At 40.7% G+C, this 20,056-nt stretch overlaps 1 protein-coding gene across 3 annotated transcripts in view; it reads right to left on the bottom strand.

The window, feature by feature from the left end:
• Nucleotides 1-20,056, bottom strand: part of LOC144615341 (uncharacterized) — a 51,334-nt gene that overhangs the window by 7,182 nt on the left and 24,096 nt on the right. For all 3 annotated transcript variants that reach the window (XM_081794797.1, XM_081794798.1, XM_081794799.1), the window contains 4 exons: nt 12,782-12,853; nt 12,144-12,218; nt 4,205-4,323; nt 186-2,170 (listed from right to left, as the gene is read on the bottom strand). In XM_081794797.1, the coding sequence (XP_081650923.1) occupies nt 186-2,170; nt 4,205-4,323; nt 12,144-12,218; nt 12,782-12,853 (2,251 nt within the window). The remainder of the gene's footprint in view (nt 1-185; nt 2,171-4,204; nt 4,324-12,143; nt 12,219-12,781; nt 12,854-20,056) is intronic.

Genomic DNA, 20,056 nt, shown 5'->3' with positions numbered 1-20,056 from the left:
CTCTTTTTGTCTCCTCTGGGAACAGCGGCACTGTTTCCTAAATGAGCAAAGTGGCAGATCACTGCCTTAGCCAAAATTATGTGGCCAAGACAAGACCCGGACTAGGAGCCCCTGGTCCTTGTGCTTGGGTCCATGTCCTAAACCACCTAAATGTCGAGACCCCACATTTGGGGATTTATCCTCACCTCCCTTGACTCCTGCCCTCTCTGTTCACTCTGGACTTCTGTGCTCTCATTGATATAATTCTCATTTTTCCATTGGTCCGTATCCCACTCTGCCTTGGACACCTTTACTTCTTGCTGCTCGCTGAGAAGCTTCATCAGGAGGCCTGTTCTGGAGATGAGCTTGGCACAGGCCAGCTGCACCTGGGTCTCAGAGCAGTCCATTTTCAAAGTCCGGATAACATGAGAAATGAGCCTTCTCACGTCATTGCTGGGGATGAGGGACTGTAGCTGCTGGTTTAACTGAATTTCAAACAGATCACCTGGGGACGAGAGCTTTGACACAGTGAAGCCTGTGGCTTTTGGGGGCAAGCCAGTGCCCGCATTGTGGTATTCCCGTTGTGTATCATTGGTTTGTTTAATGGTCGGCATAGAGTTGTCTGCAGTAACAGTAGAATTAGCAGTGGAAAGATTCTTACGGTCTGTGAATTCAGGGAGGGTTTGTTCTGGCACAGTAGTGTTTCCTGTAGAAATATTTTCTTCAGAAACATTTTGGGCAGTAGTGTTCTCTACAGTAGTGTTTTCTCTGTAAGTTCCTGAAGGAGCAAATAATTCTGGAAAAGGATTTTTCTGAGGACTCAGTTCTCCCGGAGATGAAAAATCCTCTCGTGAAGGGGAATTTATGAGGCTCCTGACTGCAGAGGATGGAGGCCTCTTTGCAAGCAGCTGTCTATTACTGAGTGAACTTTCCTTTCTGGACTTTCGATTCAGTTTGGCCTTGGGTGTTCTGTGGACCACACGGGAGCGACTTTTATGAAAGCGGTGTGTCTTTCTGGGGAGTGAGGCTGGTCTGAAAGCCTTCATATTTCTAACTCTAGCATTTGCATCTTCTAAAACAAAAATGGTGTACGTTAAGTCTTTTGATTCTTTTTTCACGTCAGGTGGGGATTTTGGAGCGGGGGTGGCAGAAGGCCTGCCCAAAGAGTATTGCTTCAGGAAAGAAGAGACCGCTGCCTTGTGCTCATCTACGAACGAAGGCTCTGTATTGAAGGAGCTTCCCACTAATTTGCTGGGCCTGTGCGCCACGGGAAGCTCCCCTGGGGATGGTCTCCTGAGCCTTCTTTCCTTGGGAGCGGGGGTGGCAGAAGGCCTGTCCAAAAAGTATTGCTTCATGAGAGAAGAGACCGCTGCCTTGTGCTCATCTATGAACGAAGGCTCTGTATTGAAGGAGCTTCCCACTGATTTGCTGGGCCTGTGCGCCACGGGAAGCTCCCCCGGGGATGGTGTCCTGAGCCTTCTTTCCTTGGCCATGTTCTCCACAGATGGCTGGGCGCTCTGTTTCCTCTGGATGTTCTGACGTCTCAGTTCTTTTAAGTGCCTTTTCCGTATGCCCTTTGGGCCCTTGATGACCTTGTTCACTCTCAGGAACTTTTTCCCCACACTCTCAACCTCGTCTAGGCTCTTCTCCTGCGGTTGGGCAGTTTCCAATTTCTTTGGAAAGATTTGACGTTTAAACTTGGGACCTAAAAGGCTGGAATGTATAAGCATGGCCATTTTTTCTTTCTTTTTCACGTCATCAATTTTTTCCTGAATTTCTGCATCTACCAAATTTTCCAGAAAGTAGAGTTTTCTCAGTTTATTCTTGTAAGTTGAATTGTTGGATCCAGGTTTAAGAGAAGGGTCCCCTGTGTCGTTCATCGAGTGACCCACGGGCTTGTCTCCCTCTTGCACATTTGAAAACAGAAGTTTAATGAACGGTAACAGCGTCGATTCTACGTCTTCTAGATTGCCCTCCGAGAAATAAGGCAATATGTAATTCAGTGCACTAATGACATCACTTTCGTCATTGAAGTCTAGCTGCTCGTTCATAAAGGCTGACAAACTGACACGATCTATGTCTGAGGACGCCTTCTCTGGCTCAATAGTCAGCTCCGTGCTGGCGCTCTTCTTTCGAGCTGTCAATACCTTCATGAATGATCCCTCTGCCTTCCTTAGGTATACTTCCTGATCTGTCGAAGAAGAAGAAGAGATGAGTTCTGATAATGGAAGACTGACAGCACAGCTCTTTGTCAATGCACAGTCATACGTCCCAGTCAAGCAAATTAAGAATCAGCAAATACTCGAGCGCCATTTAGAGAGGAGACGAACTCAAACTTGGACCCACGATTGGCAACAACAAAAGGACAAAAAGATGTGTTTTGAAAAAGTAGCTATTTCCTCAGAACATTCCACAGTGTGAATAAGTATATTTAGAGTTATTCCATTGGTCCCTAAGGGCCGATTGCCCAGGCCTCAAGAAAAGCCAAGGCCGGAAGATACTCGGCTAAACTGTGTGCAGCTCTAGTGCGACTCCTGGCATTCACATACCCCACCCTGTCCTGCTTCGGGGGCAGAGGGAGCGCGAGTCTTCCTCCTTCTACGTCTTCAGTGGGCTTGAGTTCTTGCTACCATCACATATGCACGGGACAACACCCGTCACCAGCAGGCCCTCATCTGGACACGCCCTCTCCGCCCACCCACCAATTCCTTCGCTTGGTCCCTGCTCCCATATATCGCACCTCCCGTAACATAAGCTCTAGACAGAAAAAACTAAACACAAGACCCGCTAAGTCCACCCTGGTTCTTTGCTTAAATTTGGGCAGAGATGTGGGGTATAGGTTAAGAGATTTTCCAGCTATGAGAGAGATGCCACTGTGGGGCATTCAAAAAAATCAACGGAATGATACTTGAGGTTTTAAAATGCAGAAGGGATAAAGAAACTTTGGTCAAATGCCTACTTTGCTTTCATTTCCTTTCATTTCCAGATTTCTAGCTTTACTGAGAGAACCATCCAGAGCTTCCAACTACATGAAGGTCAAGCGTACAGCTTGTGTACACTGAACAGCACTGTGCAGCTGGGTTTTTCCAGAAGAATTAAAAGTATTTTTAGTGGTGCTGGTGAGAATCGGAGGAGGAGGTGATAAAGGTCACGAGAGAGGAGGAGCAGCGGGCTGGCGGAGCGCCCAAAACGGGAGAGGAGACTCGAGTGCTAGGCTAAGGCACCTCTGATCTCATTTTTCCTCGCCTGTCAAAGGAGATAAAAAAAAAAAAATGCCTATTCTGCCCACCTCTAAGGGAGAAGGGAGTAAGATAATTGGTAAAACATTGTTTTGGAAAACAAGCAACACCACTTATAGAAGTAGCAAAGTGTAATTTATGCTGTGCCCTAGACCATTGACAGGGACCCATATTCAAGCTATCCAGGTGCAAAAGCACATTTTGGAAGTCACCAAGTTAGTGCCAATAAAACCTAAGAACAGAAAAATACCTAAAAGCACCTGTGTTTTGGATAGAAAAGCTTAAGATTCAGAACAAGAGTTGGACAGCCCAAGAATAGAAGAGCCCTCTCATCTGTTAGAACGGTTGGGTAGCAGCTTCTGGTTAGGGCACAGAAACACAGAGGCTCCAAATAAAACTTTTTCAGAAATCAGCATCACTTGTACTCTTACACACTTATAAAAACAACAAAATAAACAAAAAGGTATCTCCACCTGTCCTATAAGACAAAGGGCACCTGAGACCTAACGCACGTAAAATCAGCTTATAAGCTGTGATGTACTATGTGAACAGGTTTTCATTTGGGGGTGGGTAGTTGACTTAATAATGTAACTGAGAATCTGACTTTTCACAAAGGAATAGTTCTTAGAAATTTAGGGATCTGAACTCTGAATGAGTAAAAATAATGCAATGACATCATTAGTTTAAAAATTTACCATTGTTAGGGTGCCTGGGTGGCCCAGTCAGTTAAGCATCCGACTTTGGCTCAGGTCATGATATCACAGTTCAGCCCCGCATGGGGCTTGCTGCTGTCAGTGTAGAGCCTGCTTCGGATTCTCTGTCCCCCTCACTCACTCTCTGCCCCCTCCCAGCTCACGCACGTGCATGCTCTCTCTCTCAAAAATGAATAAACATTAAAAAAAATTATCATTGTTGATTAAAAATAAAAGTTAAACCACAAATAAAATAAAAATTTACAAATTTATCATCAGGCAATTAGGACTTACCACAACGTGTGCCATTTGTCAGACATGCACTGTCACAATGTAGCTTGACTGTCTTACAGACAACCTCAATAGTATTTTTAAATTGGCAGAGACAGCAGGCCATACGGCTAGGTAAAATCCTATAAATGGAAACACAGACAATTAAATTAGTGGTAAAGGAGTTACTCGAGCAGGTAGAAGAGGCGGGCCAAAGTCATCACAGGGCTGTGCAAAAAGGAATTCTTGAGGCACATGGCCTGGATGGTTGGGTAGGGACCAGTTGGCCAACTGCTGCTCTTGAATATTATAAATACACAGATAGAAGGACAGAGGTGCCCAACGGAAAGGTAAGGATGACATGGGGTATGGTACCCTTAGAATGAGATAGAGATTAGAACTGGGTGACACTGATCAGTAGTTTAATACACAGGTAACTCCTTCCAAGCCAAAAGTCTCACTTCGGGTTGAGAGCACACAGAAAGAGGGTAGACTTCTAAGAGTTTGAATAAATCTGAAATATGGCCCATACTGAGGATAAAAAGCAATCAACTTTGGCTCAGGTCATAATCTCGTGGTTCATGGGTTTGAGCCCCACATCAGGCTCTGTGCTGAGAGCTCGGAGTCTGGAACCTGCTTCAGATTTAACTTCCTCTCTCTCTACCCCTTCCCTGATCACTCTCTGTGTCTTAAAAATAAACAAATGTTAAATTTTTTTTTTAAAAAAGCAATCAATCAAAAACTAATCCATAATCTACACAAATGCTACAATTAGCAGACAAGGGCATTTAAAAAAGTTATTATAACAGTATTTCATATATGGAAAAAACCCCATGCCTCTCCTTAACTCAATGAATTGTGCAACAACTTCAAGTGGCCTAATATATGTATACTTAGAGTCCACGAAGGAGAGGAGATATAAAAAAAATTTGAAAAACTAATAGCCCCCACATTTCCAAATAAGTAAACCCTATAAACTCACAAATCCAGCAAGGTCAATGAAATCTGAGCACAACATGGATTAAACTACATGTTTAGTTTAATCCATTAAACACGGATAAAACTACACCACGGCACATGATAATCAAACTGGTCAAAGCCAGCGATAAAGAGCAAATCTTAAAAGCAGCCAAAGGAACAAAACCACACATGACACACAGAGCAACAAAGATATAACAATGACAACATATTTCTTGTTGGAAATAATGTAAGCCAGAACTCGGTGGGGCAACATCTTTCAAGCAGTGAAAAGGAGAGGGGGACCAAATAGCTATCAAGCTAGAATTCTATACCCAAATCTTTCAAAAATAAAAGCAAGACAGACTATCTGAGACATACAAGAGCTGGAAGAATTCATCATTAGCAGGCTTACACTGTAGAAATGCCAAAGGAAGTATTTTTTTAAATGTTTATTTGAGAGACAGAGAGAGAGGGCACGTGCAGTATGCGTGTACAAGGGGGAAAGAGCACTGAGGAGACAGAGAATCCCAAGCAAAGCCCAACGCGGGACTTGAGCTCACAAACTGTGAGATTATGACCTGAGCCAAAATCAAGAGTTGGATGCTTAACTGACTGAGCCACCCAGGTGCCCCTAAAGAAAGTATTTTTAAGCAGAAGGAAAAGGATAGCAGACGGAAATGTGGATCCACACAAAGGAATGAAGAACATTAGAACTGGTAACTATATAGGTTATGATTTCACTTCACTATATGTATGTATATCATTTCACTATATGATTTCACTTATATGTAGAATCTCAGAAAAAAACAAACAAACAAGGGGTGCCTGGATGGGCTAAGTCGATGAAGCATCCTACTCTTGATTTCGGCTCAGGATCTCAGGGTCGTGAGATCGAGCCCTGTGTCAGGCTCCACACTCAGCATGGATTAGATTAAGATTCTCTTAAGATTCTCTCTCTCTCTCTCTCTCTCTCTCTCTCTCTCTCTCTCTCTCCTCTGCCCCTCTCCCCAACTTGTACACTCTGACTCTAAAATTAAAAAAAAAATACACCAAAAACCATAAGATACCTAGGAATAAACCTAATCAAAGAGGTAAAAGATCTGTATGCTGAAAACAATAGAACGCTTATGAAAATAAATTGAAGAAGACAGAAAGAAATGGAAAAACATCCCATGCTCAAGGATTGGAAGAACAAATATTGTTAAAATGTCTATACTACTCAAAGCAAACTACACATTCAATTCAATCCCTATCAAACACCAGTATTTTTCACAGAGCGAGAACAAACAATTCTAAAAGTTGTATGGAACAAGAAAAGACCCCGAATTATAATGTTGGGAAAAAACAAACAAACAAAGCTGGAGGCATCATGATTCTGGACTTCAAACTGTATTACAAAGCTGGAATCATCAAGACAGTGTGGTACTGCACAAAAACAGACACATAGATCAATAGAATAGAATAGAGAACCGAGAAATGGAGCCACAAATATATGGTCAACTAATCTTCGATAAAGCAGAATATCCAGTGGAAAAAAGATAGTCTTCGCAATAAATGGTGTTGGGAAAACTGGACCGTAACGTGCAGAAGAATGAAACTAAACCACTTTTTTACACCATACACAAAAATAAATTCAAAATGGATGAAAGACCTAAATGTGAGACGGGAAACCATCAAAATCCTAGAGGAGAACACAGGCAGAAACCTCTTTGATCTCAGCTAAAGCAACTTCTTACTAGAGACATGTCTCCAGAGGCAAGGGAAACAAAAGTACAAATGAACTACTGAGGAGTGCCTGGGTGGCTTAGCGGGTTGAATGCCTGACTCTTGGTGTTGGCTCAGGTCGTGATCTCAGGGTCGTGGATTGAATCCCGCATCAGGATTCTCTCTCCACTTGAGATTCTCTCTCTCCCTCTCTCTCTGCTCCCCCCCATGCATACATGTATGTGTGTGTCCATGTTCTTAATTAATTAATTAATTAATAGGGGCACCTGGGTGGCTCAGTTGGTTAAGTATCTCACTTGGCTCAGATCATGATCTTACAGTTCGTGAGTCTGAGCCCCGTGTCAGGCTCTGTGCTGACAGCTTGGAGCCTGGAGCCTGCTTCAGATTCTGTGTCTCCCTCTCTCTCTCTGCCCCTCCCCTGCTTGCACTCTGTCTCTCTCTCTCAAAAATAAACATAAACAAACAAACAAACAACATTTTTTTTAATGAATTATTGGGACCTCATCAAGATAAAAACCTTCTGGGGCACCTGGGTGTCTCAGTCGGTTAAGCTTCTGACTTCAGCTCAGGTCATAATCTCACGGTTTGTGAGCTCGAGTTCCGCATCGACTCTCTGTTGACAGTGCGGAGCCTGCTCAGATCCTCTGTCTCCCTCACTCTCTGCCCCTACCCCACTCTTGTGCTCTCTCTCTCAAAAATAAACATCCATGAAAAAAAGATAAAAAGCTGTACAGCAAAGGAAACAATCAACAAAATTAAAAGGCAACTGATGAAATGGGAGAACATATTTGCAAATGACATAATCTGATAAAGGGCTAGTATCCAAAATATATAAAGGACTCAACACCCAAAAAATCAAATACATAATCCAGTTAAGAAAAGGGCAGAAGACATGAATAGACAGTTTTTCAAAGAAGACATCCGGAAGGCTAACAGACACATGAAAAGATGCTCAATATCACTCATCATCAAGGAAATACAGATCAAAATCACAATGAGATACCACCTCACATGTGTCAGAATGGCTAAAATTAATAACTCAGGAAACAACAGATGTGGAGAAAGGGGAACCCTTCTGCGCTGCTGGTGGGAATGCAAACTGCTGTAGCCACTCTGGAAAACAGTATGGAGGTTTTTAAAAAGTTAAAAATAGAACTACCCTACAACCCAGCAATTGTACTACTAGGCATTTAACCAAAGGATACAAAAATGCTGATTTGAAGGGGCATGTGCACCCAATGTTTATAGCAGCACTATCAACAATAGCCAAAGTATGGAAAGAGCCCAAATGTCCATTGATGGATGAATGGATGAAAGATGTGGTATATATATACAATGGAGTATTACTTGGCAATCAAAAAGAATGAAATCTTGCCGTTTGCAACTACATGGATGGAACTGGAGGGTATTACGCTAAGTGAAATTAGTCAGTGAAAGACAAAAATCCTATCACTTCACTCATATGATGACTTTAAGAGACAAAACAGATGAACATAGGGAAGGGAAACAAAAATAATGTAAGAACAGGGAGGGGGACAAAACAGAAGAGCCTCATAAATATGGAAAACAAACTGAGGGTTACTGGAGGGGTTGTGGGAGGGGGGATGGGCTAAATGGGTAAGGGGCACTAAGGACTCTACTCCTGAAATCATTGTTGCACTATATGCTAACTAATTTGGATGCAAATTTTAAAAAATAAAAAATAAAACAAGGTAAAAAATAAACAAAAAATAAACAAAAAACCAAATGAATGAATAAACAACAACAAAAAAGAGAAAACACTTGTAAATACGGAGAACAAACTGGGGATATGGACAAAATGAGTGAAAAGGGTTAAGAGGTACCAACTTGCAGTTATAAAATAAATAAGTCACCAGATGAAAAGTACAGCATAGGGAATATAGTCAATAATACTGTAATATACTTATTGTGGTGAGCATTTCATAATGTATATAATTGATCACTGTGTTGTGAGCATTTCATAATGTATATAAAAGATCACTGTGTTGTACACCTGAAACTAATTTAATATTACATGATCTATATATACTTCAATAAAAGAGATAATTGAGGGGCACCCAGGTGGCTCAGTCAGTTAAGCATCTGACTTCAGCTCAGGTCATGATCTCATAGTCTGTGATTTCAGGCCCCACATCAGGCTCTGTGTCTACAGCTCAGAGCCTGGAGCCTGCTTCAGATTCTGTGTCTCCCTCTCTCTCTGCCCCTCCCCCACTTGCACTCTGTCTCTCTCAAAAATACAAAAATAAAAAAAGATAACTGACTATTTAAACAAAAAAAATAATATGGTGTGCTAAAAGTAAAATGTATGAAAACAATAGCACAAAGGTCAGGAGGGGAACAATGGAAGTACACTATTTATTGTAAGGTTCTTATACTATTCATGAAATCATATAATATCATTTGAAGATAGACTGTGATAAGTTAAACATGAACACTACAAACCATTAAACAGCTACTAAAATAACAAAACCTGAGTTGTAACTATTTATCCCCCCACCAAAAAATAATAAAACGTACTAAATCAACCCAAGAGCAGGAAGAAGAAGAAAAAGAAAAAGAAAAGAAACAAAGAACAGATGGGATACATAGAAAAGAGTAGACAGTAGCTTTAAATGTAAGCATATAAATAATTACATTAAATATAAATGGTATAATCACCTAATTAAAAGATAGAGTTGTCATACTGGATAAAAAAGCAAAAGCCAACTATATGCTGTCTATAAGATTCATCTTCAATACAAAGATATAAGTAGGTTAAAAATATGGAAGAAATTATGCTTTGCTAACACTAATCAAACGAAACCTTGAGTGGCTATATTTACTATAGGACAAAGTCAATTTCAAAGCAAAGATATTACCAGGGATAAATGAGGTTATTCCATTGTGATAGAAATGTCAACTATTAGAAAAGACATAACTTAAGAATTTATGTGTCTGATAATAGAACTTCCAAATATATTAAGGAGAATAGGAAAGAGAGACACATAAGCACTCAATTATAGTTGGAGATTTCAATATCCCTCTCTCAATAATTGACAGAAAAAATATATAGAAAATGAGTAATGATACATCAGACTTGAAAAATACTACCAACCTACTTGACCTAGTTGACATTTATAGAATACTCCACACCAAATCAGCAGACTACATATTTTCTTTCAAGTGGACACATAATATTTATCAAAATAGGCCATATTCTCATCTATTACCAGAATTCATTGGCTATAAAACAAGCCTCAATAAATTTAAAAGGATTTCAGTCATCCAACATATTGTTCTGTGACCACAATGGAATTAAATAACAAATTAACAGATCTGTAAAATCTCCAAATATTTAGAAACTAACCAACACACTCCTAAGTAACCCTATTGGTCAAATAAGTCAAAATGGATATTAGAAACTATTTTGTACCAACTGAAACTGAAAACACAACATGTCAACATGTGGGATGTTGCTCATATAGTATTCATCTTCCCCAGTGTCCACTTTTAAGAAACTAGAAAAAGAAAAGGAAATTCATCACTGAGTAAGGAGAGAAAATGGAATGATAAAGATCAAAGCAGAAATTTTTGAAAAGGAAAACAAAAATAGAGAAGTCAGTGTAATGAAAAGGCACTTTTTAGAGAAGATAAGTAAAACTGATAAACTTCTGGCCAGATTTATCAAGAAAAGACAAGAGAAGACACAAATTATCAATATCAAAAATGAGAGGAATGACATCACTACAATTCTACAGATACTAAAAGGATAATAAGGGATTATTATAAAATACTTTATGTCAATAACTTCAAGATGAAATAGATTCCCTGAAAGACATGAACTACTCAAAAAAATAAAGTATGTAATTTAAGTAGCACTATTACAAAAATAAAATCTGTAGTTTAACACTTTCTCACAAAGAAAGCTTCAAGCCCACATGGCTTCACTGGTGAATTCTAGCAAACATTTAAGGAAAAAATAATGCCAATTCTGCACAAACTGTACTAGAGAATTGAAGAGAGGGGAATACTTCCCAACTCAATTTTAAGGCCAACATTCACCTTATGAAAAATAGATAAAGACATTAGAAGAAAGGATAGATAGAAGATCTCATATACTGCTGGCTGGAATGCAAAATGGTACATCCACTTTAGAAAACAGGTAAGCAGTTTCTTAAAAAGTTAAATATACACTCAGCATATGATGTAGCAATCCTGCCATTAGGTATTTTACCACCTGCCCCCCTCCCCCAATGAAAACATATGCTCACACGAAGACCTGCATGTAAGTGTTTTAAGCAACTTTATTCATAAAGGCCAAAAAGCTAGAAACAACTCAAATGCCCATTAACTGATGAATGCATAAACAAACTGGTATATCCTCACAACTGCAATACTACTCGGCAATAAAAAGGAAATGAACTACTGACATGTGCAAAAACATGGATGAGTCTCTGGGGTGCCTGGGTGGCTCAGTCAGATAAGTGACCGACTTTGGCTCAGGCCATGATCTCATGTTCCGCAGGTTCATGCCCTGTATTGGGCTCTGTGCTGACAGAGCCTGGAGCCTGCTTCGGGTTCTGTGTCTCTCTCTCTCTCTCTGCCCCTCTCCTGCTTATGCTCTCTGTTTCTCAAAAATAAATAAACGTTAAAAAAGTTAAAAAAAAAACAAACATGGATGAATCTCAAAAGGATTATGCTGAAAGGAACCAATCACAGAAGACTGCATACTGTATGATTTCATTTATTTATTTTTTTTAATGTTCATTTATTTTTGAGAGAGAGAGAGAGATGGAGTGCAAATGGGGAAGGGGTAGAGAGACAGGGAGACACAGAATCTGAAGCAGGCTCCAGGCTCTGAGCTGTCAGGACAGAGTCCGATGCAGGGCTTGAACTCACAGACCGCGAGATCATGACCTGAGCTGAAGTCGGACGCTTAACTGCCTGAGCCACCCAGGTGCCCCTTGTATGATTTCATTTATAAGACACTGTAGAAAAGGCAAAACTATAGGGACAAAAATTAGGTTGGTGGTTGCCAGGGCTGGTGGTGAGAAAAGGGGATTGGCTGCAAAGGCACATAGGGGCCTTTTGGGGTGACAGAAATGTTCTACGTCTCAAATGTGGTGGTGGTTACATAACTACACGTTTGTCAAAACTCATCAAACTGTATGCTTAAAAAGAGTAAATTTTATACCTCAATAAATCTGACTTAAGAAAACAATAAAACAAATCTAAGTAAACAACTAAGTGAAAATACACATAAGAAAAATCAACTTACAGTGTTTCCAATTCAACGGTCATCATGAGGATGCTCTCAACTGTTGTAAGTGACACCTGTGTTGATCCCATGTCTCTGAAGGAGAAAGCCCAAACATGCGTGATTTGAACCCAAGGATAAAAATTCTGTACCTAAAAAGATACTTAGCAACATGTGATTACTTCAATTCTGGCTTCTTTGTCAAGTCAGCTCAAGAGTTTTCTTGCTATGGACAATAATTTCAGAAAGCTCCCAATGAAGACATTTTATGTGCATCATCAAATTAATCACCTTGGTGCTCAACAGTACAATCCTTTTTACTCTTATCCTCATTTTCATTCTCAATTGCATCCACCTCTCTTGATTAGTCTTTTTTTCTTTTAATATACACCTTACTCCACTTTCCACTTTGAGATAAATGGTATTTCTACCTACATCTACAAGTCCCATGTCTGTTATGTGTTCTTCAATACTACTCCTTCCTCTGCAGGCTATCTTGCCCATATACGTTTTTTCTTTGCTAATAATGCTTATTTCAATAACCCAGTTAAAATTTAAATTACGACTTTTTAACCAAAACGCAAAATACTTAATCTTTTGATGACAACAAAAAAGATCAGAAATCATCTCATGAGCCATGAGATTGTTGCAATACTTACAAATATTTTAATGCTGGCAACTTAAAAAGATAGGAATCTTCAACAGTTGACAGAGGGTTACGACTGATAATTCTGAAAAATGCAATGGAATTAAAATTATCTGCATTTCCAGTAATGACTACCATGAAAGTTTATGTTCATTTTGGGGGTATGGAACTGGAAGGTGAAAACTAATCATTTTCTGCCTTTGCCTATAAATCACCCTTAGATTCTGTAAAGCACTCTTCCTTTGGGAACTACCCAGCTCTCTGGACGATAAAGTGGAGAACAGAAAGAGGAAAAAAAAAAATTTTTTTTTTACGTGGACAGCAAAGCAAAGATATGCCAAAGAACTTTTTGGGCTGAAAATCCTAGAAGTGACTATGCTGGTAGGAAGCCCAGGCTCTGTAGGAAATACTGTTTCTAGTGTCCTCTGTAATTCTAGGTGCTTTTCCTTTATCTCTAGAAATGTAAAAAATTCCACAGTTTAAAACACCCGGTTAAAGACAAAAATAGGACCAATTCCTCAGTTTGGGGGCCAAAGACAAAGGGATTAATCTAAGAGGAAATGGTGAAAGCTATACCCCCACCATGTGTATTCTCCTATGACAGCCTTTGTTAGGTGGCATATGATCCCGTTTCCTTATCCATCTCCTGGACTGCCAGCTCCTTGAGGGCAGGGACCATGCTCTATTGTCATTTTTGTCCCTGTGCCTGACAGAGTGCTTGTTATTTACTAGTTACTTAGTGAAGGCTTGTTGAATAAATAACTTTTTGTCACTGCTTGACACAAGTTTTTATTCCAAAATGCCAAGTAGATTTTCTTCTCAGTTCTTTACAGCAAAAATAAAGTGAAGGAAACAGGAAGAAAGAAAAGAAAATCTGCCTTTAGGTTGACTCTGCTCAAGAATCATCACTGTACTTTTGCAAAATTATAAGGATAATCATCACAACCAATACTATTGAGCCATAGGGCATCTGTGATCAGCATTTCACATTTAAACCTCACAATAACCTTATGTGATAGATACATCATTACCCCATTTTACAAGTGAGGAAACTGAAGTACAGAGAGGTTGTATAATTTGTCCCAGTTTGTCAAGCCAGTCAAGAAGCAGAGCTGGAATCTGAACTCAGTTCTGACTCCAAAGCCTGTATTTAACTTGTATGAAAAAAAAAGGGGGTTTAAAATAGCCGTTACCTTAAACTTAACTTTGAGAGCATTAAATATAGAAACACTTTGCTGAACTTCATCTCTCCATCTGGGAGAGCTTCTCTAAGAATTACATTTTCTATTTTTATTCCTTTCCTCTAATCATCTCCCATGATTAAGTATTTAATTAGCCTGTGATCATTGAGACTTTAGAGATTTCATTTTTTATTTTTGTATTCTATTTTTTGAGAGAGAGAGTACAAGAGTATGAGTGAAGGAGAGGCAGAGGAAGAGAGAGAGAGAGAATCCCAAGCAGGCTCCATGCCCAGTGCAGAGCCTGACATGGGGCTTGATCCCATGACCGCAAGATCATGACCTGAGCCGAAATCAAGAGTCAGGCAGTTAACTGAGCCACCCAGGTGCCCTGAGACTTTAGACATTTTAAAGCCCTGTTACAGGTGAATCAGTGAAAATGAGAAAGGAAGGACGTCTGAAAATTCATCCTTCCGTAAAAGCAACAACAACAACAAAAAACTAGCAAAAATGGTCAAAATCAACTTTCTCAGAACTTTGGAAATTTTAACCAATGGGCTTGCAGCAACCCGGAGAGCATTTATTAAAGAAAAAATTACTAATTTCTATGAGAACAGTGAGCTCTGTTGTTTTAACTTGTCCTCAACCTCTGCTCTCCATCGTGATGGTAGCCTTAAAAATTGCCCACATCCCAGGGGAACAGAATGGAGCTCAAGTTCCTTAAAGCCTCATTCCCAAGGAACAAACTGTCATTGTTTTACCTGTCTAGTGGGGTCCCTAAAAAACTTCACTTGAAAGCCTTGCCCTTGACCTCACTGAGAACTGCACAGTGCTAAAATAGCCTCTTCCCAAGGGGCATTTTTTGAAAACAATTATAGATAAATGTTTTAATCTGGCAGCTATGTGAGGCAATTGATAACAAGACAAAAAATAGCCTAAACAAAAAGCCTAAAAGGAAAAAGCTGAGAAATGAGATGTCCATAGGGACTTTGAAATGCTCCAACATCTTCCTGGGTAACTAGAAGACCACAAGACATATTCCTGGGAATGTAGAAAAAAAACCTTAGCACTAATAAATGAGTTCAGCAAGGTTACAGGACACAAGATCAATATGTAAAAATTAGCTTTATTTCTATACATCAGCAATGACTATTCCAAAAATAAAATTAGAAAAACAATTCCATGTATAACAGTACTCAAAAGAACAAAATACTTAGGAAAACATTTAACCAAAGAAGTGCAAGAATCACACTAAAAACCACAAAACGTTGTTGAAAGAAATTAAAGAAGATTGAAATAAGTGTAAAGATATGCCATGTTCACGGATCAGAAGAAAATATTGTTAAAATGGCACTATACCCCAAATTGAACTGTGGTTTCAGTATAATCCCTATCCAAACCCCAACTGACTTCTTTCCAAAAATTGGCAAGCTAATTCTAAAATCTGTATGTCAATTCAAGGGACCGAGAATAGCCAAAATGATCTTTTTAAAAAAAAAAAAAAAGTTTATCTATTCATTTTGAGAGACAGCGAGCATACACACCCGTGCAGAAGAGCAAACATGAGCGAGTGTGAGTGGGGAAAAGTGTGAGCAGGGGAGGGGCAGAGGGAGAAGGAGAGGGAGCATCCCAAGCAGGCTCCATGCTGTCAGTGCAGATTGCAACACGGGGTTCCATCTCACAAACCATGAGGTCATGACCTGAGCTGAAATCAAGAGCCGGCCACTTAACCAACTGAGCTACCCGGGTGCTCCAAAACGATTTTGACACAGAACAACAAAATGGGAAGACTCACACGCCCTGGTTTCAAAACCTACTTCAAAACTACAGTAATCACGGTGTGGTACTGGCAAAAGAACAGACATGTAAGTTGATGGAACAGAACTGACAGTCCAGGAACAAATCCTCACATTTATGGCCCACTGATTTTCAACAAGGGTGCCAACACCATTCAACGTGGGAAGACTAGTCTTTTCAAATGATGCTGGGACAACCGTATATCCCCATACAAAATAATGTAGTTGGATTCCTACACTTCACACCATATATAAATATTAACTCAAAATGAGTCAAAGACCTAGAAGGAAGAGCTCAAGCTATAAAACTCTCAGGAGAGAAATCTTTATGACCTTGGATTTAGGCGACGGTTTCTTAGACATGACACAAAAAGCACAACAAACCAAAGGAAAAATAGATAAACTGGACTTTATTTAAAAATAAAAAAACAACCCAAAACTATCATATGTCTGATACAAGTCTAGTATCCAGAACATCCAGAATATATAAAGAACTCTTAAAACTCAGTGAAAAGACAAATAATCAAATGTTTAAATGGGTAAAGGATTTGAAGAGACATTTCGCCAAAGAAAATACATGAATGGCCAATAAGCACATGAAAAGATGCTCAATGTCTTAGGTCATTAGGGAAATATAAATCAAAGCTACAATGAGATACTACTCTACACTCACTAAGATGGCTATGATCGAACAGAGAGACAATGATAAGTGGTAGCAAGATTTGGGGAAACCAGAATCTTCATACATTGGTGGGAATGTAAAATGGTGTAGTCACTGTGGAAAACAGTTCGGCAGTTCCTCAAAAGGGTTAAATATAGAGTTACTACATGACCCAGCAATTCCACTCTTAGGTATGTACCCAAGAGAATTAAAAACATATGACCACACAAAAACTTGTACATGAATACTCATAGCAGCATTATTCACAATAGCCAAAAAGTCAAAATAATCCAAATGTCCAATAACTCACGAATGGATGAACAAAATGTGACTGGAGCACCTGGGTGGCTCAGTCGGTTAAGCATCTGACTTTGGCTCCGGTCGTCATCTCACAGTTCATGAGTTCGAGCTCTACATCAGGCTCTGTGGTTTTGGATCCTCTGTCCCCCTCTCTCTCTGCCGCTTCCCCGCTTGTGTGTGCGCTCTCTTTCAAAAATAAATAAACATTAAAAAAAGGAATGAAGTACTGAAACATGCTACAACCGGATAAATCTTGAAGCCAACAAGCCATGTGAAAGAAACTAGACACACATTTCTATGAAATGTCCAGAATAGGCAAATCCATAGGGGCAGAAGGTAAATTAGTTGTTGCCAGGGGCCTGGGAGGAGGGGGGAATGGGGAGTAAAGGCTGATGGGTATGGTATTTCTTTCCAGGGGGGCAATGACAATGTTCTGGAATTAGCAGTGATTATTGTCTATCAAAGTATACCATTGGACTATATACTTTATAATGTTGCATATTCTATTATGCGGACTATATCTCAATTTGAAGAAAAAAAAAAAGAACCATGTTGTGATAAATAGAGAACCAGTTGCCAGAAGATCAAACATGTTAGTAGGTGGAGAAAAGGGGAGCGAAGATTCAAACTCTTCCACAACGGAGGTCAGAGGGAGTTAGCGGTGCGGCTGGGAGCCATGCATTTTTGTTCTTGCCTTGGAAACTCCCCTATTCTTCCTATTCCAGCCCCTTCTTCTACGTTTTTTCAGGCCCATTAACATGTCGGGTTTGTGTAACACTAGTTAATATCCAGTCAGACGATGTTATGAAGAGAAAGAACGTGAGTGTCACATGTCTGGTTAAACACAGTTCCTCAACCTTGAGGCTCCGAATGTCCTTTGGCTTTGAAAAAATAAAAATGGCATTAATACCTACAAGCTTACTGGCGGGCTCTGTGCAAGTAACCTCTTCCACGTGTGTGTCTTCCCCTGCCCACTTCTCCCCCCCCCGCCCCGCCCCCCTGGCTCCCTATTAAGAAAGACTATGAAGAATTATGCAGCCAAAACAATTTAGTAGTTTGTTATCCTTCCCCCAACTATCTCAGTGCTCTACCCCCACTGTCCCCCCCTCTTTCCTGGTAGCTCACCCATGGCCTTATACCCATCGGCTCGGTGCTTCCTCTTACCCAGGCAGCCCTCCTGCTGAGATGAATGCCCTGTGTTTATCTGTAGTGAAAACAAAATACAGGCCACTCCAAGTTATCCTATCTCCTCCTGTCTTTAGTGCCGCCTTCTCTTCATGGAGCTATTGTGCCTGAGCCAAGGGGAGAATGAGAACTGACCCGACAGGTTACATCTGCTGGACCGACAGCAATTGTCTTTCCACAGACTGCGATACGCACGAACGGTGGACGCTGCACTAGACATCATCTCCATTTCCGTTCAATTCCCTCATTTTACAGATAAAACGTGTGCTGACTCAGTCTATTGGCTTTTGGATATTCGTGGGCTTATCTTTATGGGAGTAAAACATAACAACAGTTATCCTCAAAGACTGTCTCATAATCAAAGTTGAAGAAATACTGTTCTAGATATTTTTTTGTTTTTTAAAAAACTCTATCTTATTTGAAGAGGAAAACTCAAGTATTTTTGCAAAAGCTTTCCGTTGCAGAGCAACGGGACAGACTAAAGGTAGCTCACAAAATAAGGGAACATTTCTTACGTGTTATTTTTTTTTTCTCCAAATTCTTCTACAGAGGTCCAGACAGATGGGCTACGTTTCCTTTCTATTAACTGAGGAGACAGAGAAGACTTGAGGACTGAAGCTTGTCACCACTGTCCTGAATGTCCTGAAATCCTAACAGCTTTGGCTGAAAAAATGTCCAAAGCAGGCAGTGAAAATACATTTCAAATAGGACAGACTCCAAACTCTCTATGCTGGAATCCCAAGGCATGGAGGGAAAACTGGCTCCTTGGAGGAAAGCAGTTGAAGAAATAAGTAGAGTGATCTAGACCCTATTCCAGTATGTTTGAAGTACTTGGGGATAGAATAACCCCTTTCCTTTATTCATCTACATAGGTCCATGAGCCATGAGAACATGACTCCCCATGCGAAGCTCCTCAATACAAGACATCTAACGGCATCACGTAGATCCTCTCTCAGGGGTTGGGCGGGGGGAGGGGCGAAGCCTAAAGAATCTGAAATGGTGAGCCCATGTTTTAATTCAAGTTCTGAGAACAGCCTTGAAGAGGAGTTTCTGGCAGTGAGGAACAGCCCAAGAAGCAAGGGCCCCGGAATCAGGCAGACCTAGGTCTGAATTCTGGCTGTCACTTCCTGGTGAAGGGACTTAAGTAACGAACGTCTCCGAGTCTTTTTAGCAGCATTTACCTCATAAGGCAATTTGAGGATTAAAGGAAAGAGCATGTGCAAAGCACCTAGCATAAGGCTGGGCACAGAGTGGGTGCCTAGCAGTGACGATGTGATATTTGCACCAGGCGGTGAGCAGGAAGCCTGGGGATGCCCATAGGTGGCATGGCCAGGAGCTCCCGAAGCATAGGGAAAAGGAGCTCCCTGCTCGAAAGGTCCTATTCCAGTGAGAAGCTGACTCCAAGGGACGACGCCCAAAAGGCCGGTTGTCATTCAGGTCCTACCTAGTGCCAGGGAATGCGGAATTGTATTACTCGCGAAGCTTCTTAAGTGGTTCTGTCACTTATTGACAGTGTGAACCTAGGCAAGTCACCCGATGTCTCTGAGTTTCAACTTCCTCATCCCCGAAATGAGGATGATACTACCTGTATCACAAGAGTTGCTGGAAAAACGAAAATGAAGTGCCGTGTGAGGGGCCACGTCCGGAGCATTTCCCACGTGCCAGGCTCTATTCTAAGAGTTTAAGACACACTGTCTTACTTGCAGCACAAGCGAAAGGTCTCAGCGTAGTGCCGGGGCGCAGTAAATACCTAACAGAGGTAGGTATTAAAGAAATGATATGGGGCAGAGGAGCAACTACCATGCTTCCCAGAGAAAGAAGATGCCTTGGCATATACGTGGGAAGAATCAGAGGCAGCTGGGAGAAGAAAAGTAACAGTTGGGTATGACTATCGCAAAGCTTCTGAACTACCACACACGGAAAATAATAAAAGTTACCCTAAATCACCCCAAAAGGACAGCCCTGAGTTGTCATCTTCATCCTTAACGTTGATGCCTTTCTGAATCTGAGAAGAAGCTGTCAGGATTTCCAGTACATACCAAAAAGCGATGACAATATCCTGAAGTGTGTCAACTTGTGTGGGCACGCAGCCGTCTAAAAGGAAGCAGATGGTGGTTGACTGGGGGAGCGTTAGGGCGTCTCTGTGACTGCGGCTCGACTTTGCCTTC

This window comes from Panthera onca, assembly GCF_046562875.1.
Source record: "Panthera onca isolate mPanOnc1 chromosome E1 unlocalized genomic scaffold, mPanOnc1 haplotype 2 h2.Chr16_ul_4, whole genome shotgun sequence".
Taxonomy (NCBI): domain Eukaryota; kingdom Metazoa; phylum Chordata; class Mammalia; order Carnivora; family Felidae; genus Panthera; species Panthera onca.
Note: the sequence above shows the minus strand (reverse complement) of the source record. Positions and strands in the feature narration are given on the sequence as shown.